The following is a 23,373-nucleotide window of genomic DNA, read 5'->3' as shown; positions in this document are numbered from 1 at the left end:
TATGTTTTTGGGATTTTCAACACATTTTTATCATCAAGTAAATTTATCATGTCTCCCAACTACATTTTTATTTCCTTTTGTGTCTTTAGTGTCTTTGACTGTAAGTAATAGCAGTGCCTTTTCAGTATGCTTTAGCTTAGTCATACTGTAGTTATATCAAAGGAAAAATAACTGTCTTCAAAGTTGTGTAGTATGAACATTAGAGACAGGACTTACATACCAAATCTGATATTATTCTCTGTACCTCCACTGATTAATTCTATGAAGTTGTTTGATTCCTGTAAAATGAGTTCAGAACTGATCTAAGACCTATATGATGCTTGTGGAAGGTAGTCACAAAACACCACACTGCTGTAGCTCTTCATGTTTGCTTGGATCTGTGATTATAAGTTGAAAATGTGTTCAATACTGGTGTTCAATAATGTGTCATGTTTTCAAGAATCTAACTGCATAGCTACAGCTGCTTCTTTAATGCCCTATTCTTTTAATGGGGGTACAAATTTGTTTTCATTTTGATCTTTTCTGTGGGACTCTTGTAGCATAGTCTCCACATTTACTAATGCTTCCACCTCCAAATAGCTGAGATAGTTTCATTTACAAAGAAGAAAATGTAATTGCAAGCAGCAATATGAATATTGACTAAGAATCAATTACTTCTGTTTGGCTTCTAAAAAATCAACTTTTTGTGTTTGTGTGGGTTTCTATTTCAGATGAAGGAGATTTGACTTTGTAATTTATGGCCAATATACTCTTTCTTACAATTTTGAAGCCCCAGTTGAGAAAGGAAGTAGTTTTGTTTATGTGGACTGGAATACAGCAATAAGATTCAGGAAAGTTTTGTCAGTAGTAGACTTAAAATGAGTCATGACACTTCCAGTGGCTGCTTCTGTGCCTTTGAAGAGGTGTCAATCCTTGGCAAAATTGGACTCTATTAAATTGTCACAGCATCATGGCTTTCTTTCAAAATGAAGGCTTCAGGCTACTGTACTCTTTTGTCTTGTTTCTTTAAGAGAAGGAAGTTGTTAAAGTTTTGTTTGTGTACTGTCTTTCTTGACTCTCTCACTGCTCACCAGAGGCACTTCTGTCCTAGAACGGTAGTCTAGGACTACCTACAGATATATAGATATATAGATATATATCCTATAGATAGGAGTTCAATCAGATGGATTAGTTTAATAGAAATTTTGTTGTATATGCACGTGAGTAAGCACATACACAGATCGTTAACACCTTTGCTCTTACTAGATTTTTGTGGGGTTTAAGCCATATCTAGGGCAGCATAACTAATAAGTTTTAAGTTTTGTTTTAAATACTACAATTTATGTCCAAAATGTAGATTTACTGCTTAGGAACCAATGTTGTCGCATTAATAACATTTTTGAGCTGCTTGTGTTTCAAAATTCGTTTGCAAGTGCTGTCAAAAGAAATTGTAAATTAAGCCTTTAGTTCAGAAAAACTATCCAAGTTTACATATGTGCGTGTAAGTTTTGAAAGCTGATTATAGTAATCAATTGGTGTAAGTAGAAAATTTTAGTGTTTATTTGCAGGCCTGTGGTATGCTATGCATTAGTTTACTACTTGCTTGTCACTAATTTTAAAAATAGAAGCATAAGAGTTATTTTCCTTGGGTTTTATTTTTATTTTGAAGTTTTATTTCATTGCCAAATGTGTAGCATTTAAAAAAAAATGTATCTTTATTTTTTCCTTCTGTCATGATTTTTTTTTTTGTTACACTGTTACTGTATACTGTAAGCAAGAGCTATATGTATAATTATAAAATAACATGGCTGTATACTCTGAGGCTATGGTAACATTTTTTGGGAGCAGAACGTTTAACAAGGAGACAAAAGCACAGATTATTGTAATTGAGCAGATGCCAATTTTCTGGAAGACAACCAAATTATACCAAAGTTAACAAAATGATAACTTGTTTGTTTTTACCTTCTTGTCAATTATAAGAGCATTTTATCAGTTTCAGCAACCAAAACCTGATCTGCTCGCTGCAGAGCAGTAGGAATACATTTTCTGTAATAAATATCTCTTTAAAATGCATGCAACCGAATGTAGATGTAGATTCGTATGTGAAATTGTTTAAATTGGCCATTGCAGTTGAAATACTAGCAAGAATAAATAACTGCTCAACTAAAAATCTAATTTGGATGGCTAGAATAATGAAGGGAAAAATACGATAAGTAGTTGTCAATATCAAAGCAGGCTGAAGGAGGAAGGCTTCAGGCCTTGTGGTAGGTAGAATGAAACAGCAGATTTGAGTATCCACAATCCTTTCAGTATTAAATTTCAGTAAAATAAAATTACTTGTATATGAAAACATAGCCTTTCCCCAGCTCTCTTTTTTTTCCTGATCAGCTGATGAAGAGACTAGCAGCTCGCTGCTTTGCTGGCTTGTTAATTTTATCCCCACTAACTGTGATTTCCGATAGCTGGCCTGCTGATAGTGGTAAGGTAAATATCCTTTTTCATTGCTGTCTTGAAGATTCAGTAGAAGTACATCACAGGCATGTGTAGGTGTTTAACACATCAAAAGTCGGTGCTCTCTGTAATTCTGTGTACCACTGTGTGCTTAAGGAGAGCAATGACATTAACTGTTGACAGCCTTGCATGCTGTATTTATTATTAGCATTTCTAGCTTCCAAGATATGCAGAGAAATTTCTCTATCTTCGTTAGCTGCAGTGGTTTGTAGTGGGTGTCCTGCTTTAGCCAAATGAATATTAATGAATTTGTGTGCAGATTTTTTTTCATTCTTTTTTCTTCCTAACTCATCAGATCTCAAGCCTCCTTCATAATGGTTATCTGAGTGCTGTGGAAGCATGATATAAATTGTTTTTTCATTATTAAGGCCTAGTTTCAGGCTGTCCCTCAGGATTCTGTGTGTTCGTGTTTGTTCTGTGGATTTGCACACTGGAGAATGCATAGGAAACAGATTTTGAAATCCCACTGGTGTTTTTAACATGCCAGGTTGTTCTGTGTTGCGCACCAGGTTTTGTTCACAAAACGTTTTTCAAGAGACATTGTATACAATTGAAAGAAATTATGTCTGGGCTGTAATGACTCTTTTCATGTAGATTGTTATGCTCACATGATCATAAATATTAGCCATGTTTGGTGCTGTGGAAAAATGAAGGTAATTGCCTTATGATTAGAGCTCTTTCAGCTTCGAGAAAGGATTGATTAGCATTCGCATGTACTCCAGGCAATATTGAGAGGCAAAAGGGACAAATATCAACAACAGTTACGTTCTGAGAAAGCGTTAATCAGAAAGACTAGTTTTAAGTTTCTTTGGGCTTTTTTTTTCCTTTTAATTCCAGCTCCTTTATGACCCAGGTGTTTTTTCTTTCTTTTCTTTTTTATTATTTTATTTAATTTTATTTTATTTTTTTGAGTGGGAAGGGGGGGGGAGCCCTTCTCAAAGGAAGAAAAGTTCAGCTTTTTGGTTTATCACATGGATCTGTTAGTCATTGTGTAAACGGATTCCTTTTTTCCCTAGGTTTTTTGTTTTGTTTTCTTTTTGTTTTGTTTTGTTTTTGGTAGCAATTTTTTTTCTTAATCTCCCTGTATGGTGCTGCTGGGTCTGATTAAAAGCAAACATCCAGGTAATGGAAACCGGTGTTCATTGTTTGTGACTGTGTGGTGGTGCTTCTTTTTTTCCTTTTTTTTTTTTTTTTGCATCCCATGTTATGAGTGCTTTTTACTGCAGAGCACTGTATCGTCAGTTCTTCTGGCTCTTTTCTTAAGATACCATTGTAGAAGAAAATTATGTACTTAATAGCTGGCTTTAATGTTTAGATGATTTGTAAGTTACTTAAACTATTTGGAAGAGAATCTGATTCTTATTGTTAATGTGTAAGTTAGCTGTGCATTGTTTGTGTGAACAAAGAACTGTGTGTGATCTGGTTCTGGGAGCAGAGTGTAGTGTAGATTGTCCTATTTGAAATCAAGCAACATAAAATTCTGTTTTGTGTACAGCTAAATAATCAAGAACTGCCAGTTGTAACAAACAACTGTTTCCTGTATACTTACTGACACAGTACCACAGGCCCTCATTTTCTGTGAAACTGTGACATGGTGTGAAATTTAAGGTTCAGATAAATATTTATTCGTTTAGAGGACTGGAGGATTTTTAGATCAAATTAGTGTGCAGTGTGTCAGCACACTTTGCCAGCAACTCAGTTTTTTGTTGAACTCTTTTTATACAGGAAAACTTTTCGGATAAGTGAACTGAGTATTTACAGTTGCATTATCTGCATCCTTTGGGGCTGCACTTATGTTTTTAAATATAGTTTGTTATTTCTTTTTGCAATACATACTTTGTTTTAAAATTGTACTTTTTGAATCCATGACTTTCAGGCGATTGAAGACGGCAATTTGGAAGAAATGGAAGAGGAAGTGCGGCTTAAAAAGCGGAAGAGACGAAGAAATGTGGATAAGGACTCTGGGAAGGAGGATGGAGAGAAAGCAAAGAAAAGAAGAGGCAGACCTCCTGCAGAGAAATTATCACCTAACCCACCCAAACTGACAAAACAAATGAATGCCATCATTGATACAGTGATAAACTACAAAGACAGGTGAGCACTTTCTCTCTCTTTTCCCCCTACCCTCCTGTCCTGCTTCAGTTTTATTTTCAGTCTTCAGAATGAATTGCTTACACAGCCTTTCTGAAAAGTAGTTCCTCTTAGGGCTTAATCCTGGAAGTCTTCCTTAATCGTAGAATCATATAGCATCATAGAATCATAGAATGGCTGGTGTTGAAAGAGACCTCAAAGGTCAGCTAGTTTCAACACTCTGCCATGTGCAGGGTGGCCAACCAATAGACCAGGCTGCCCAGAGCCACATCCAGCCTTGCCTTGAATGCCTCCAGGGATGTGGCGTCCACAACATCCTTGGGCAACCTGTTCCAGTGTAAATAGAATGTAGAGAGTTTAATGTAGAGAGTTTAAATTTTGAAGACCCATCTGATAGAGCTTGTTGAAATAAAAATATGTATTTAAAAAAAAAAAGCATTGAGTTCTACTCAGAAATGAAGTCATTCTGTTTAGGAGGTGTACTTCAGAATCTGCAGCTTGAGAAGGATTTTCCTTTAATGAATGGTGCATCCTGTATTAATATCTCTTCAAATATGTATTTGAATTAATTAACCATTAATATGGATTTGTTACGGCAAGTTCTCCCCGTGACCTGTTAGATTACACAAAACATGTAGGGTCAGTATTTTGAGCTCTTGATCTACCAAAGGAAAAAATGTGGAAATACTGGGAATAATGTGTTGTATGCATTTGAGGTAGAAGCCTGGTCATCAAACCATTTCAGCATCATAAAATAATTAATTGCTTAACCTTAGGAAGAAATGTGGTTCTAAACCAAAATATGACTTGAAGATTTTTTATTTGGCAGATTTTCAAATTGAAAATCATCTTTGCTTCAGGAGGAGAAAATTAAGAAGTTGTTAGTTAATAGCACCTTTGAATCAGATTTGTTTCAGGAAGTTGTGGTTTTGAACTCTGCTTCTATTTCCCAAATCTTAGTACAGCCTTTTTATTTATGTATCCTTTCTTAACCATACATTGAATTAGATGTGTCATATAAAGACTGATCTTAGCTAAATTAATATAAAATGCATTCAGAGACAACTGTGAAGTGTTTGCATTAGATGACCCACACAAAGTAACAGTACAATTTTTGCATGTAAGGAAACTTTCAGAGTTTTTGATGGGAAGTTGCACTTCTTCATTTTTGCAGCTTCTATTCTAGATACGGCTGCAGAAAGTTAACTTAGATAGTATCTGGTGAAGGATACAGAGCCTGATTTCTTTGGCACATTAACTGTTGAATTGAATCGTTCTGTGATCTGGGGACTTTCCAGAGTACTTGTTAAAGTTTGTTGTATCAGAAGAGGATTCACAACAGTGAACAGGATGAGCACGATGCTGACAGCAAACTTAATATATTCATCCTTAGTATACTCATCTCATGAAAGACTCAAAATGAGCAGGCAATGTGCACTTGCAGGCCAGAAGGCCAGCTGTGTCCTGGGTTGAATCAAGGGAAGCATGACTGGCTTCTCATAAGTCCCCATCTGGAGTACTGTGTCCAGTTCTGGGGCAGTCAGCACAAGGACATGGAGCTATTGGGGGCAGGGGGGCAGGGGGTCCAGAGGGTCTGAGGGCTGGAGAACCTCTCTTATGAGGATAGGCTGAGGAAGTTGGGGCTACCAGCCTGGAGAAAAGAATGCTCTGGGGGGACCTTGTAGCAGCCTTCCAGTACCTGAAGGGGCCTAAGGGAAGCTGGGGAGGGATTTTTCATAAGGGCATGCAGCAAAAGGATGAGGGATGTGGGGAAATGTCTTTAAACTGGAAGAGGCTGATGAGACACTGAAACAGGTTGCTCAGGTGAGGTTGTGAATGCCCCCTCCCTGGAAGCAGTCAAGGCCAGGCTGGATGGGGCATTGAGCAACCTGGTCTAGGGGGAGGTGACCCTGCCTATAGCAGTGGGACTGGAACTAGATGATCTTAAAGGTCCCTTCCAACCCAGACCATTCTGTGTGTCTATGATCTTGCTGTGACTTTCTAACAGAAAAGCTGAAAAAGTGTTTAAATTTCAGGACTAGTGATCAGGGAATAATAACAAAGGATTTCTCATAGTTTGGCTCCCCATCCTGGAGCTTTTTCCTAGCTAACCTGCTTCTGATGGGAGCTTCTACCTCTCAATTCAAAAGTAGCAAGCATGTTACTTCCACGGGCCTCCTGTATAGCGGGGATGGTTACTGATAGTAACTGATAGTTACTGGGTAAATAAAAACTGTGGGTAAATAAAAAACTGTGCCTGTTTCTTCTTCCCCAGGAAGTTTGTATCTGATTTCTGCCATACAAGTAGCTGTGCTGCTTGAAGAGAAAAGGCATGCCAGTCACTGTCCTCGGAGCTTGTCTTTCAATTCTGCAAGACAGAATCGTTTGCAGCTTTAAAATGTATATGGAGCTGTAGTCTGACAGAATTTAAAAAAGCTTCCCTGCATGTTTCTCTACATTTGAGAAGAGCTCACACATATATAGGGTTTTAGTTGACTGATTTTGTGTGTGTGTGTGTGTGTGCGCGCACACGCGTGTATGTGTGGAGGTTCTGGTTAATGTTAAGGTGAAGAAGGAATCTCCAAATAGTTTCTTAATTGTTATCCCGTCCTTGAGTTCTGTTATAGCCATTTGGTGAGAAGTATACTGTTTTCCTTGCTTACTCTAGAAGTTTGAAACAAAATAGAATGGGTTGTCAATGTCTAGGAGAGCTAAAAGCTATAATACCAACAATAATAATAGAATCATTGAATGGTTTGGATTGGAAGGCACCTTTAAGATCACCTAGTTCCAGTCCCCCTGCTGTAGGCAGGGACACCTCCCACTAGACCACGATCCTCAAAGCCCCATCCATTTTGAGGGATCTAAGCTTTACTAACCAGCACTACAAGCTGCAGTTATTAAAATAAGGTCAAAGAGAGATTGCGCAAATTAGCAGCATTTAAAACAAGTATTTGGAGTAGAGAATGCAGCATATGATTCTTTTGAAAACAAAATTCAGAAGTAGATATCTAACTAGTTGTAAAACCCTTTTAAAGAACTCTATGCAAGCCATGAAAGTTAGCATTGAGGTCACATCCTCGTGGAGGTATATCCCATTTAATAAAGCAAGTGGTAAAGACGGACAAAATGAATTCTTATGCACTGTTACAATCTTTGGCTCTGTTTGGATACTTTGTAGAGAGAACTGTTGAGCTCTTTGTCAAATTCATGCTGCTACATCTTTCAGGCAGCTGTGCTTTGGATCACACTATTGGATGATGTTCTTCAGGCTCTTCTTTGTGTTGATAAGCATTTATCTTAGTACTGCTGAAACAAACAGTCATAACTGAATTTACAAAACTGTGAAGTAAGTGCTGTGGAGAAGTAAAAATGTGTGTTGAAATCAGTGTTACATTCTTAAATTTTACGTATGCTCTATTACTCAGCTTCGAATATCAAAGGATAAAATATGTTACCAGCTGTAGCAGAGCAGAACTACGGATGCAGAGCAGTGTTCTCTATTATAAGTGAAACCTACATATAGTTAGTCTAAATTTCATCTGTAATGGTTTAGACTGGAGAATAAATCTTCAGCGGAGGAAAAACAATATAGAAAGATGGTCAGAATCCCTTAACATCTGGGAAGAATGTTCTAAGTAAGGCTATGACAGAGAAAAAAGATTTTTAAGATTGATCTTAAAAATGTTATCTTTTCTTACTCTAGATTTTCCAACTTTTTGCAGCATCTACTCAGATGGAATACAGCTGTGGAGAGTAATTTTGGATTAAGTAATCTGGTTTCTTCATTCTAAATTAAATGGACAGATGGAGGAAAGAGTAGGGTTTGATAAATTAAGGAAAACAGCTCAGTTAACTGAGGTTTTAATGTGAATGAGATCTGAATTTGCTAAGGTGGAAGTATTGTGAAATGTTAATATTAAAATGAAGGATAGTCTTCTGGGAAAATGTTGATGCTTTAGCTAGATGAAAGAGAAGAATAAAGGCTGTTTCTAGAAAAAAAAAATGGTGAAGAAATCTGAAACTGTTTCAGAATTGTCTTTTTGAGAAAAAGAAGTGAGAATTCCCAGAAGTAAGTTAAAGCTTGCAGGAAGTATTGAACATTCTGGAAAATATTTCTTGATTTATATTAATAAAAAAGGAATAAGGAAAGATGTAGTGTGCAGTGAGGATGACACAGTAAATAAATCATTGACTGGCTTAGGCTGGAAGGTACCTCAAAGCCCATCCAATTCCAGTCCTGTGCCATGGCATCATTGCCAACCCACTAGATCAAGCTGCCCAGGGCCCCATCCAACTTGGCTTTGGGTGCCTCCAGGGATGGGACATCCACAGTGTCTCTGGTCCAATGCCTTACCACTGTCCAAGTAAAGAATTTCCCTCTAATATCTAAATCCTCCTCTTTTAGTTTCAAGTCATTTCCTCTTGACCTGTCACTATCAGCCTGCTCCTTATAAACTCGGCTCAAGTACTGTAGGGGTGTAGTATGATCTCCCCAGAGCCTTCTCCAAGCTAAACACTCCCAGGTCCCTCATCCTTTCTTCATAGGACAGATGCTCTGTGGCCTGCAGAACTAAATGAATGCTTATTTAGCTCTCATTAAGGATAGTGATATTGGTTGAGAAGACAAAGGGATAGTTTAAGGGGATAGAGAGAATGTAGATAGGAAAATTACAAGGCAGTGAAATATTAGAAGAACTCCAGCATTTAGCTCAGAGAACAGTATTGCCAGTAGGGAAATACAGATATCATTATATGTGATAGAGTTAATGTTACTTAAGGAATACGTTCATTGAATAAGGAAGATTAGTTTATACTTTAACTAGTGTAAATAGCTACTGTAGTGATAACTAGCATGAGAGAGTGTTGCAAGAGGAAACAGGGATTTTTATTTATCCTCATGCAGCACAGTCTGAGAGGAGATGATGATTGCTTTCAGTAAATTCACCAGAGAAACAAAGAAAGCATGAACACTGGGAGAATGTGGAAATAAGTAGAATACAAAATGGTGATCACAAGGTTACGTGAATGTAAACAGTCAAGAATGCATTCAAGTTAGTAACTAAAAAGAGTTTTGTAACATCCTTCTGTAGGGAATAGAGAAGCAAAAATAGCAATCTAGATTTAGGATTTATTCCTTGATTAAAAAAATTCATATGATTGCTTATTAGTAGGGTCTTAGATTCAAGGACCTGAAAGCACATTGATTCTGATCTTCCAGTGTAAAATGGACACATTTCCTTTACAGGCTCTGTATGTAATAAATTTCAGTATATTTTAATTTGATATGTTGTTGAAATTACTTCTTGACTTCCAATAGTATTTGGATGCCTTTACACCTTCGGTACGTCATTTTAATCTTGCTGTATAAATCACCTGTTTAAAAGAGAGTGCATCAACCCGGATTACTGTCACTCATTTCTAGTTTTGATGATATTGATTTGTCTTCTCTTCCCTCTAAATTAGGAATGCCGATAGGATTGCATAATATAGAGAATAACGTGTAACATTCATGCTGTATTTTTGGAAAGCAGAGTTAATGTGGTAGTCCAGTTGAAATTCTTTAGGCTTTTGAAGGGAAGAACAGTTTTACTGGAGAGAGAGGTTTATTTGTTTTCTGACTAAGGAATTTGCATACCACATGCTTGAGCTTTGCATCATGCACATGAATGCTTACCTCCAAAAAATATGTTTTTCTTCCTTTGGAGGTTTTTTTGTTTGTTTTTTTGTTTGTTTGTTTTAATTATTATTGTAGAGGAAGACAAGCTGTGAAGGTTGCTTACTTTAATGATTGTTGCAGTTAAGCGGGAAAAAAAGAATGATACTTCATACCTTATAATCCTTCAGCATCCATACAAATCTGCAGTCCACTGCTGCCTTGCATGAGAGTTTACAGTTTAGGTTCCTGTTGGTGTTACCTGCTGCTTTGCATTACCTTTGTTTAGATAGAAACTTTATATTTAAGAGACCCGTGATCTTTTCAGGTCAATTACAGGCAGTGATTTACATTTGTGATCCAACTCTTCACTGCTCATCAGCCTTACCTAGAGTAAGGACTTAAATGCTGTGCCTAGTAGCTTCACAAAGCTTCCACCTTGTTGTGAGTGGCTGTTGACCACATTTAATAAGAAAACTGGAGGCTGGTATTGTTGTGTCCTACCTGTATTTCCTGCTTCATTCTGTGATTCCTTGTATTATTATCACTGCCTGTTTAAAAATAAAATGTTTAAATTGGTGGCTATAGTATTCTGATTTTGATAGAGCGCAGCTCTGGGAGAGAGAGTTTTTCTCTTTACATTAAATGAATTTTTCTTTCAAACTTTTTCCAGCAGTTTTCTCAGGTTGGCAGTTTTTAACTATTGTAACATGTGAGTAATGTAATTAGCCATTGCTGATTTAACTGTTAATTAATTATGCCAACTGGTACTCAATCAAGTATTCAAGCATGCAAAGGAAATAATTCTTACTTATAGTCAAGCCAAAGCTATGGAGTATATATCTGTATCTCAGGAATATTAGTTACTATTTGCACTCATTTCAATTTCAATGATAGGGACAGGTCCACCATTTATTACTGTGGTCAGTTTCAAAAAAGATGAATCACTAAATACTTCCAACAAAAATGAATAACCTCCCTGCCTATGTGGATTACTCTTTGAAGTTGAACATAGTAAGGTGATTCTTTTTTTCTTTAAATTCTTTAGAGACACAATTGGTTTTTTGGGTTTTTTTTTTTTTTTTAATGTTTGTTTCTTTAGCGAACATCATTTTGAGTTTCACTCACGCAGGAGCTGTGATTTGTTTACTGTGTTTCTGGTTGTCAACATTCGTTTCAACCACTCTACATTGGATTTCAGTGTTAACAAAGAAGTGTGAGATTTGCTAGAAATATGAAGGCATCATAGATCTTCATCTTTGCAATTGTCTCTCTCTTTTGAATCCTAAACAGAAAATGGTTTGATAGATGGGTTGCAACTTGCTTCTGGCCCCATACTGCCAGGGAAAAGGGAAACAAAACCAGATATGCATGAATTAAGCCTAATTGTTCGTGCATTTAATTCTACTAACAATAATACCAAATGAGTGGAAGTATGTACTTACACTCACGTTGTAAACAATTCCAAGGTAAAATTGGAAACATTGAGCACAAATACTTCCTAAGCAAAAATCTTTAAAAAAATTAGTAATATCTCTTAATGAGTTTTAGCTTGCTTACCATTTAGTATTTGCATGTGACCACATAGGACTGATGCAGTGAGCTGTCAGCCTTGGCTGTTTCACTGTCAGCTCTCATAATTTATTCTGATCCTTCTTCCCTCCAGCATGTATCCTGCTAGTTGCCAGGCAACTGTAAGTGATTTTTTTACTGCGCATGCAGTAGTTCTGCAAGTTGTTATTTTTTTCTAATTGTAAAAGTGAGGATGGGGATTGAAATCTGAACATTACTTTAATAATGATTAATTATTAATAATTTGCTCCATTTGTACGACTAACACAGACCGTGACTGTCAGAAAGTGTCAGATGATTTTTCAATATAGGCAAAGAGCAGAAGATAACAGTCCTTGTGAGAGGAGATTTTATAAAAATGGTACAACAGAATAAGCTGTTATTGATCTGCGTAGACAAGATCATGCATTCCTTTTCTGTCTGTTGCATATTTCATGCCCTTTTTTGTTTTTTTTTCCTTTTTTTTTTTTTTTTTTTTCATGACCTGAAGTGATTCTCAGTAATTAATTACATCAAGCAAAAGCTGGAAGGTTTTCTGTGGCATTCTTAGTTTAATAGACTGTGTGAGCAAGCTGCAGTTGGCTAGATTTATACCTTGAAAATAGACTATTGCTGTGTAACAGCTTACTACTGTTATATTTTTCAAGCAATACAATATAAGGGTGTGTGCAAGTATGAAGAAAGGGGGGGGGAAGAATTTTGGAGCTATTGAATAAAAGGCTGTGTAATTATAGGAAACTGTTTAAATAGTGCAAATATACATAATCTATTTCAGAATCTGATAAAAATTAGGATATTATTAGTAGCTGTTCGTACTTAAATAATATTGTTAGACTCTGAAATGTATGAATGAAATGAAGCAACATCTGCTTCGGTGGTTTTCTATTTCTTCTCAAATAGATGTCTTTGTTAGAAGGAAGCTGCTGAAGTTCAAAATACAGCAGTGATAACTCAGTATTTGCATGCCAAATCCAAATCAGCACTGTATAAAGTTTTGAAAGCAACTATGTATTTTATAAATTGTGTAGTGTGTTCTTGAAACATTGCTCTTAGTAGTCTGAGATGAAGACAGATTCTGTTATCTGATGTGACATTGTTACTCACAAACATCATTAACAGGATCAGTAACTTCAAATGTAGTATAAATGACTACCACTTCAGCAGGAGAAGTATTAAATTAATGAATTTGACTCTTTATTGTAATTCACTGCTGAAGGAGATATGAAGATACAATGGCCTGAGAGCATCACAGTTATTTTCTGTCAGGAGAGAAATGGTAAAATCTGGGATGACAATTTTGTTGTCATTTTTTCATTTTGTGTATTTCGGTAAGAGAGAGAGTCCCAAATGAACTAGATTTATTTGGGAATGTTGGATTACGTGATCTCCAGAGGTCCATTCTGGTCCCTATAGTTCTGTGATCTGTTGGCTAAGGTTGCTAGTAAACTGTCTGGAGTATTGTGTGAGGTGCAAATGGTCTGTCAGGTTGTCTATACCAGTATTTGTGTAGTGTATATAGGCTTAACTCTTACCTTGATGATGTAGTGGCACAGTACACCTTCTTATCTCACTGTGCAGCTGCAGCACCAAGAAGTATGATTTTGTACGTGCCATAATCTTTCAGAAACAGCCAGGGGGCTGGAGTCTGGCATTTACTGTAAGCAGACAAGGTAACAGGTTCTGCGGCTGCAAATCAGAAAAAATGATGATGAGGTAGGGGCATATACAGTTAACATTGCATAGAACAGTATTCCAGATGCAAGTTGTCCCTAAGGATATCAGTTGGATGACATTGATTAGCAAGCTATGATTAGAACTTTAATATTATTGTCTCTCTAATGCAGAGTATATAATGAGCAAAAGCATTCTGAGAACAGTAGGAGATCTTGGATTAGGTGAGCAACAGCTGCTTAGGAAATGTTCTGTTCATTCTTATTCATTGATCTCTCAGATTCCCAAAGCAAGTTTGTGCCTCTAAAAATTCTAGTAATAGATGAGACATTAGATGTGATAATGATGTGATAAGCAGGCATTCATAAATTTCACAAAGGACAAAGCTGTTCTGTACTTCTCACCATCCTTATCTTCTGTAGCAGAATTGCCTCAATTAACCTTTGATCCAGTATCAATTTAACATGACTGTTAATATCCCATGCTGTTATGGATGATGGCTGCGAGATTGAAGCTGAGATGGAGACTGAGACTAGGCAGCAGCCTTCTCCTTGCTCAATTCCTATGAATGTTTTGCATGTTAAGTTACCATCCAATTCCTCCTCTCACAGGGCTGTGAGAGAGAGAAGTATGTGAACAGAGCCAGGAAATGGCATGTGAATGCTCTGTGCAATGAGTTGCAGTTCTTCTCAGCAGAGATTTTTTTCCACTATTTTGATGTGAGATTCAAAAAGAAAAAAACAAACAAACACAACCTTACACTTGTAAGTGCCATCAATACCTTTAATCTCCAAATATCTTGCAGTCATCTATTGTATATATATACATATATAAGTAGCTGAAGAGCTACATGTGGGAAAATTTTAATAAATAAATAAACAAACCAGAGGGTTAACAATGGTAAGTCTGCAAACTTTAGTAGTTCTGGACACCTTCAAATAATATGACATGGTCCTGGAGAAACAGATGATTGTAAATAACCTATCACATTATTTCAGATAATTGAAGAAGTACAAATCACAGTAAGGATTTTCAGTACCGTCAGAATGATCTTTCCAGGATCCTAACACTCATTAATGGAAGTTAATAATGTATCTAGTTGTTCTGATGGCAATCAGTGTCTGGTATAATCAAAGTCAACATGAACAAATGGTGCAGTGTGACCAGGAGATATGAAAGCAACTATAAAATGACTGAGGAACATAAACTTAGAGTGACAGGAGGGGGGCATGCTAGGAATTACGAAAAAAAGGTTAGAAAAGGGTAAGACTGCACTTGTCAAAGCACTACAGTATTCCTATTAAAGTCCTGATCCTGCTTTCATGAAGTTCCATGACGCTTCTGATCCTCTAATGGTGGTGATATTTTAGGACAGAGCAGAAAGATTTGTATTAAATTGTAAATCAATTATCTGTATCAATTTATTAAAATAATAATGAGATTAAAATAATTAAGAGATCACTTTCTAGTTCTTTGAAAGAAGAGGGGTTGGGGTTGTATTTTTGTTGTTGTTGTTTGTTAATCTGTTTTTCAATGATTTGATTGTATGACCTGTGTGTGTGAGGAAGTTGTAATAATTCTTGGCTTTGTGTTTGGGTTTGTTTTCTTCAACAGCTCTGGACGGCAGCTAAGTGAAGTCTTCATTCAGCTCCCATCGAGAAAAGAACTACCAGAATATTATGAATTGATTAGGAAACCAGTGGATTTCAAAAAAATTAAGGTAAGAACATTTTTGGAAGTGGAGATTCTTATATTTCTTTTTGTTAGACACTGATGAGTATGAAGTCAGTATATAAATGACCGCAATATGCATATTGAATCTACCTCTGTGTTTTGGATGTTAAACGTTATCACATCTCTTGTTATGAATTTTATTTCTTTTGTATCACAGCATATTACCTTAATTTCAAAGTTAAATAAGAATGCAGCAGTTACATGAATGACACTTTCAGAGATGATGTAGAACCATAGAATCAAAAAATGGCCTGGGTTTAAAAGAACCATAATGACCATCAAGCTTCAAACCCCCTGCTATGTGCAGGGTCACCAACCACCAGACCAGGCTGCTCAGAGCCACATCCAGCCTGGCCTTGAATGCCTCTAGGGATGGGGCATCCACAACCTCCTTGGGCAACCTGTTCTAGTGGGCATCTCAGTCTGGTTTTTGTAAAGAACCAATAAAGAGCCATATAAAGAAATCTTTATCTTGAAAACTCTTGTAGAAGAATATAGTAATCCCTAAACTAACATCCAAGCAGTTTGTCAGGTGGGTTTTAGGCAACTTGTTGCACACTAGATGATGCAACTGTAATGCTGTTCATATTGTAGCATATTGTATGTCCATGCAGAAGAGAAGAAATTGAAATTTCTTTTACCAGAAGAACTCAAATTTGTAGCTTTTGGCCCTTCCACTCTACACAGCAATTGCATGTTCTTTATACCTATTACCCAATTGTGATTTTTTTAGTATTACATTAATGATACGTTTTATTGTTCCTTTCTTTCTTTTAAATAGGCCCCTGTTTTGATGCTTAAGTAGAATTTTTAAAAATAATGTTTTTTCAAAGATTAATTCTATATCTACTGGTTTTGTTTGTTTGTTTGTTTGTTTGTTTGTTGTTTTTTTTTCCTGCATCACTGCCTCTCCGTTCTTCTCGTTTTCCTCAACAAATGCAACAGGAAAGGATTCGCAACCATAAATACCGGAGTCTTGGGGATTTGGAGAAGGATGTCATGTTGCTGTGTCATAATGCTCAGACATTCAATCTGGAGGGATCACAGGTCTGACCAAACTAATATTACGCATACAGATTTTCCCTTCCTGGTACTTTTAGTTCTTAACTGATTATTATACTACGCCTATAAATGCTGTATTTTAATTCTTATTTTAAGTGGAGGAAAATGACAGATTGTTAGAATTACCCAAAGCTCTCTGGTCACAGCTGAAGTGGGAGCATGCAGAGAATTTGGTTTTGAGTCAAGTTCTGAGATCAGCTTGTTTTGATCTGTCCTGTAGTTCCCAGCTATTGTAGGAACATTGGAATCTCTGCTGGATCCCTGTTTATGTAGTTATACATTGGTTTGTGCTGCCAGATTGAATGGCAGAAGGAGCAGGTAGAATTGTATAGCTAATTCCAGTTGTAGAGGAAGTACTTAGCAGTGAACTCTCCAACTCTGCTACTGCAAGATAGAAATTCAAGATCCAGATGTGAAGTTTGTGTATGAGATTTTATATTCTCTTTACCGTCAGACTGATCTTTCTTTGAAAGATCTATATCCGTTTTGAAACTTAGTAATAATTAATTCCAGTTGAGTCTCAGAAGTTTACAAAGCAAAATCTCTAACCTCAAATGTTATAAAGGTACAATTGTGCAAGGTACGATTGTGCTCAGTCTTGTAAAATAGGAACAAAGGACGCTGATGCAAAATGAGAGACTACAAAATGGGAAAATTGTCACACGACGTAGTGAAATGTAGCATAAGATACATATTTTTGCAGAGGAGTCTAAATTGTGTGCTACAAATACAGTATTAAATTGAAGAAAGGACCTGAAAACCAGTTCAATAATCTGAAAGAGAAAAAAAAAAAATTCCTTTCAGGAAGCCTAGGTAAATTTAGCTGGAGGTTTCGTGTGGCCAGTATTAATGCATCATCTGAATAACTATATGCTATTGATAACCCTTTGCTAAACAGGTGAATGTATGTGAAAAACTGAGATGCAACATTGAAACATGCAATTAGATACAGGATTGATGAATACAACTGGTCATTTTGTATTTATTTTTCTTACATAGAGACAGAAAATGCTTTCTGTGTCATATACACGTGTGATATTTTCACTATGTTAAATTATACAGAAACAGCCTGTAAACATATCTACTAAAATTATTTTAATAGAAATAGTGATGACTCAAATTGTGGAAGAGAGCCTTTACTAAATGTCCAAAAGTAAATTACCAGTTTGCTACTTAGTCAAGTAGCAGTAAACTAGCTGTGAATTAAAAAAACAAAGATAAACCTACCCAAGAAGTACCACTAAAATTGTTGGAGGGGGAGCATGACAGTAGTTAAAAAGGGAAAAGTAAAAATCAGTAGCTATGTGAAAAAAATAATTATGCTGATGAGAATGGCATGAGTTGCTAATCTGGAACTGGTCTCTTGTTATGTGGAGTGATAGATTTGACAGGAACACTCTTGAATGAGTATAAGCATTCAAGATGTTGTTACTCTGTTTGGAAATAGTTCAACCAGCTTCAGAGTTTTTCTCCATGCTAGCATACAAATATTAATTACCAGAATTAATTACTTTTTTATTGTATAAATCCTAAACAATCTGTGTCTAAGTTTTGGTTGTTGCTGTTGTTGATTTGTTTTGTTTGTTTAAGTTTCTGTGCTATATTCCTGTAACTTACTTTTTATTTCTAGTGAATTGTGGGACATTTTTCCAGTGGTCCTCCAGTTTTTAAGGTCCTTATATTTGTTGTGATAGTTTAGTTCTACCTTTGCTGTGACGTACCAGTTTACTCGAGTAAACTGGATTATTGTGCGCACACCCAAAACAAAAAGGCTACTTTAAACAGAGCTGTTCAGGTACACAGCAACATCAAGTGAAATTCTGCATGTTTGTTTTGCTAGTGTTAGTGCATATTTCTTTTCCTTGAAGCCAAAGAGTTCCATTTGAGCCAAAATCTTAGGAGAGGTTTTCAGAGACAGACAGACTTGTTTTTTGAGGCTTTTGTGCTCAGTGAAACCTCAGCAGTTTCAAAAGTTTTTAACATTGTAAGGGTCAAATGAAAAACAGACATGTAAGAAGTTAAAACAATGCATGTCTTTTGAAACAGAAAAAAATTTGTCATAAAAATTTGCGGTATTTTAAGTTTCTTTGTCACTGTTTTTCTCATTTTGAAGGAAGTTCTGCTGTTATTGCTGTTCCATTTATGATTCTTATTGGAATCAGTTTTATTGTCAAAGTAAGAAAACTTTCTATTTTCTGAATGAAGCTCTAAATCTTTCCTGAGTCATAATAGCCAGTGAGCATCTACAAAGAATTCTGTATTTAGAAAGATAATCTTTTTTTAAAACCCCTTTATTTTTTCTATGACATTCTGTTAAAAAGTCTAGATCACAGTGAGATCTTAAAATATGTAATGGCTGGAGTTCAAAATACCATCTTGTGCTCTTCTTTAATTCTTGTTGTCTTAGAAATGTGTTTTCTCTAAGAAAAGATTGCAAGGCTATTGAAAGGCAACCCTAAGAACAATATGCTGGGCCTATGGGAAAGAAAAGGAAATATGTTCAAGAGAAATTCAGAGTCTTCTAGGGGCCGGAAACTTTAAAAATTTTAGGTGTAAGAGAGTGTCGGTAATGATTACTCTTGGAGGAAAAAAAACACTCTGGGATCTAAAATCCCAGTAGTGGCACAAGACAAAAGGAAAAGAAGAGCCATTACAAAACAATCATCATCATTATGTATCTTGGGTGTCAGGTAACACTTGGCCCATATTTACAAGCCATCTTAACATCTCCTAACAAAAGTCACTGGAGTATTTATGGAATAGGAAACAGGGTACTAACTGCACTGAAAGTCACTTTTTATGAAAGGTACTTGGAAATAAACTGTAAAAAAAGATTGTGTATTTCATATGAAGTATTCTGAACCAAGTTTTTCTAATTCTTTCTGAACCTGCAAAGTATGAGAGTGGTTTTATCAGTTTTAATGCGCAGCTTGTATAATGACAGCCAAAAATCTTCCCATTTTTCTCACAAATAGACAGTGTTCCTTTATACAAGAAAATATTTTGTTTAGCTGAAGGAGAAAGTGAGGATGAGGAAATCAAATACAGTTTGTGACCCTTTACTATTGCATATATAACTATTCTTAATTATCCAGTGCTTTGTCTTCTTGAAAAGCAAAATAGACAAGCTCCTATGTTAGGATGATTCTGAAGTCCTAGTTATTTAGGGAGACTATGATATCTCTGTTATGTTAATCTGAGAAATGCATTAAAAGCCAGGTGTGGCCTTCTCGTATATAGATGCTTGATGTTGAAGTGAAAATCTGGTATGACAGAAGTGCTCAGCAAGTTAGCCTGTGTTTAAGGAAATATGTTAAGTTTGGGACAGGCACTGATTTTCCAGCCTTTTGAGATCTGCAAAAAAGGATGGGATGCTAGGGATAAATAAATTTCTTTGCAGCTGGTTTGGGCTTTTGGAGAAGCTAATGATAACTAACATAAAAGCTAGTCATTTGTTGCTGTAAATACTGTACTTTAATCCAGTTTTATAATTGAGGTGCTTACTGCTGAAGGTTGTCATGTTGGGAGGTTTTCAACACTTAAAATGTAATGAAAATGTGAAAAAGCCCTTGTGGTAATAGAAACAATAAAGGAAAGCATTTAATTGGACAAACAATTGGACATTTAAAACAAGATATTTTAAGACACTCTTTTTGTGACAAATTTATTCATCTTTATTGACAACTTTTTTTATTCAGAAAATAAAAAGTCAGTGTTGATATTTCTTGTAAAATTCATGCAACATCAACTGTTACTTATAATTTTAAAAGACCATATAGTCCATAGGTTTCCAACAGAAATAAAGGTGTGCAGTATGATTTCCTTTCATGCTGCTTGATTTTACAGCTCTGACTTAGGTTTGTATTCACATTGTAGATCTATGAGGATTCCATTGTTCTTCAGTCCGTGTTCAAAAGTGCTCGACAGAAGATTGCCAAAGAAGAAGAAAGTGAGGATGAAAGCAATGATGATGAAGATGATGATGATGAAGAGGAGTCAGAGTCAGAATGTGAGTCCCGTCTAAACAAGGAAAATGTGGGGGGTTATTAGTTGTTCTGATTTCTGCTGTTAGATTGAGTTTTCTGTGGAGGAAGATAACTTCTTACCAAGTTTACTGCATTCCACTTGTCTTTTTTTTATTTTTCTTCTGGCTGTCTATTTCTAAGAGTTTAGTACTTTCAAACAACAGAAGAGTTATGTGGGAATGGAGGGCGACTAAGATGATCAGGGGGCTGGAGCACCTCCCCTATGAGGACAGGCTGAGGGATTGGGCTTGTTCAGCCTGGAGAAGGCTGCGGGGTGACCTCATTGCAGCCTATCAATACCTGAAGGGAACCTACACCCAGGACAGGAGTAAACTCTTCAAAAGGGCTGACAACAGCAGGACTAGGGGAAATGGATCGAAGTTGAAGGAGGGAAGATTTAGGTTGGATGTTAGGGGGAAGTTCTATACAAGGAGAGTGGTTAGGCCCTGGAACGGGCTGCCCAGGGAGGTTGTGGATGCCCCGTCCTTGGATGTGTTTAAGGCCAGGTTGGACGGGGTCCTGGGCAACCTGATCTGAATGTGTGTGTTTGGTGGCCCTGCTAGGCAGGGGGGTTGGAACTACATGATCCTTGAGGTCCCTTCCAACCCGGGTGATTCTGTGATTCTGTGATTCTGTGACTGGCTATGACTGTTGATAAACCCATTTTGTCCTATTCACACTGTTTGCAAGTAAAAGTACTAGAAAGGCCAAGTATAGTTTTGATCCATGAGTCATCAGACTTTCAGGCATGATGCAACATGAAATTCATCACCTAGTTAAAATGATAGTGCAAGTATTCTTCAGTGGGACAAGGACAAATTGAAACTCAGATTGCTTCAGAAGCAGGAGGTGACACCCATTCTTCTAAGAGCCAAGTTATGGGATAGGACAGAGCTGGACAGAAAGTTCAGCAGGTATTCAGCGCGCGATGCAGGAAAATCTGGAGCATGTATTCCAAGAAGGAGAGTGACTTCTAAACCCCTGTTGAAATATTCTGCCAGTATGTTCTCCCTTGGTTGAAATTATTTGTCTTTTCCATTTCGAAATCTAATCTGGTGCCTGTATGCTGTTCCACCAATTAACTAATGTATTACAAGCGTCCTAGCATACTGATGGCCAAAATGGAGCAAGGATTGACCATACAAAAGACCTTTCTCCATACAGCCTTTCAGTTCTCCTTGTTGATTTGTGTTTCTTTGGTGGAGGCATAATCACCATACTTGATGTTCCTGCAGATTCAGAAATGTAATATAGTAGAAATGGAGGCATCTGTTCATTCCACTTTGTGCCACACAGTATCTGTACTCTTCAGCTGCCCCTTCTGTATGGTTACAGAAACATTAGAAGTTTGCCCTGAACTGTTCTTAGAAAAACAAGTAGCTCTGTAGAACATACTGTTTCAGAAGTTCATTTGGAAATCAAGCACTTCATATGTTCTTCTGAAAGGTGTTTGTTCCAGGTTTGCCAGTTAGCTCCATTTAGCATTCCTGTAGTTTTAAAATGACACAATTTTCTGCTTGTACAAAGAATAAACTTGTCTATATAGAGGTAAGGAAGTGTTTTTAGGTTTGCATCTTCTTATAGAACCAGGTACTACCTGCTGAACATGAAAAAGAAGAGGTATAATGGTTAAGTTACACTCCATAGCTTAATACAATATTGCTGCAACAATCAAGAAGTAGAAAAGTAAAAGCAAGTATTCTGGTTAATGGTTCCATGGTCCAGACAAAGAACAGGGGGAGTATCTTTTGCTGCCACCAGGTGAAAATTCCTAAAAACAGAGACAGCATTTAGAAGTTGATAGGTGATCTTCAGCAGTTTGTTTTATTCACACTCATGTACACGTTACATTTTCTGCAGCAAAATCTGTGAAAGTCAAAATCAAGCTGACTAAAAAGGATGAAAAAAGTCGGGAGAAAGGAAAGGGCAAGAAGAGGCAAAGCCGAGCAAAAGCCAAACCTGTTGTGAGTGATGATGATAGTGATGAGGATCAAGATGAAAATGTAAGTTTTGTTCACTGAGACTGTGGAAGTGGTTAAAGTGATTGCGTCTCTACCCTGTCCTGCTTGCTGTCAGAATTCCCACTTATTCATGCTTAAGCACATATTTAATCTGTATTCATCATCTTAAGAGGATTTGGCAAGGGTATTAACTGTGTCTGGGTGTGTTTAGGAGATCTGGTCCCAGTGCTGAAAGACAAGAAGTCTGGAGCTTATTTCTTGGAGCTGTTCCTACCTTCTTAGAACCTTAAACCTTGTGAATTGTTTGCTTTCATCCCCAAATGAAAAATTCTTAGCTTGATTTTTTTTTGGTACTAGAGTTGCTTCTATAAATACAACAAATGAAAAACGAACTCTTCCCAGTTGTTATTAAACATCTGGATAGGTAGAAGTACTTGATCTTTCCTTACTTGGTGTCTTTTCCTCTCTAAGGAAGTCTGCAGCAACTGTCTTGAAAGAGAAATATTAGATAACTGTATTTCTTAAGTCTACTTTGATGTGTCAATTTATTTGTCATCTTTCTTCCCTTTTCTTTCTTTTTTTCTTCTTTAACAAATTCCACAGAATAGCTGGCAAAGAATTTCTGACTTGTCTTGTGTCTCTTACCTCTAGGACCAGTCGGAAGCAAGCGGAAGTGATGATGAGTGATCCATAGGGTTTATTTTCTTGGCAGAACTGACCCCTTCCCCTTCTCTTCTCCCTTCTCCTATTTTATGCCCAGTGAATTCATTTTGTCAAATAGACATTGGGTTGTTTCTGTATTCTCTTCTCTATAAATTAGCTTTAGGATAGTGCCAGACAAACATATGATATCATGGTGTAAAAAAAAAAAAAAAAAAAAAAAAAAAAAAAAAAAAATTTTTTAAAAAAAGCGAAAAAAAATTTTAAAAAAAAAAAAAAAAAAAAAAAAAAAAAACAAAAAAAACAACAAAAAAACAACAAAAAAAAGCTTTTGATGGAAAATGTGGGTTAGTAGTATATTTCTATGGGCTGGGTTTAGCTTGTTAATGGTTTGGTTTTGCCTGGTTTTATCATTTGATAAGAAGTTTTTAAGTGGCATCAGAAAGACAAA

At 36.5% G+C, this 23,373-nt stretch overlaps 1 protein-coding gene across 4 annotated transcripts in view; it reads left to right on the top strand.

Annotated features, from left to right (window-relative positions):
* Positions 1-23,169, top strand: part of SMARCA2 (SWI/SNF related, matrix associated, actin dependent regulator of chromatin, subfamily a, member 2) — a 103,864-nt gene extending 80,695 nt beyond the window's left edge. For all 4 annotated transcript variants that reach the window (XM_042825555.1, XM_042825556.1, XM_042825558.1 and 1 more), the window contains exons 29-34: positions 4,367-4,584; positions 15,095-15,200; positions 16,160-16,261; positions 20,153-20,285; positions 22,162-22,304; positions 22,914-23,169. In XM_042825555.1, coding sequence (XP_042681489.1) covers positions 4,367-4,584; positions 15,095-15,200; positions 16,160-16,261; positions 20,153-20,285; positions 22,162-22,304; positions 22,914-22,949 — 738 coding nt within the window. In that variant the 3' untranslated portion in view covers positions 22,950-23,169. The remainder of the gene's footprint in view (positions 1-4,366; positions 4,585-15,094; positions 15,201-16,159; positions 16,262-20,152; positions 20,286-22,161; positions 22,305-22,913) is intronic.
* Positions 23,170-23,373: the final 204 nt, after the last annotated feature.

The sequence above is a fragment of the Centrocercus urophasianus genome, unplaced genomic scaffold, assembly GCF_019232065.1.
Source record: "Centrocercus urophasianus isolate 14NV4802_14NV808 unplaced genomic scaffold, USGS_Curo_1.0 seq_25, whole genome shotgun sequence".
Taxonomy (NCBI): Eukaryota; Metazoa; Chordata; class Aves; order Galliformes; family Phasianidae; genus Centrocercus; species Centrocercus urophasianus.
This window is presented reverse-complemented; position numbering and strand designations above follow the sequence as displayed.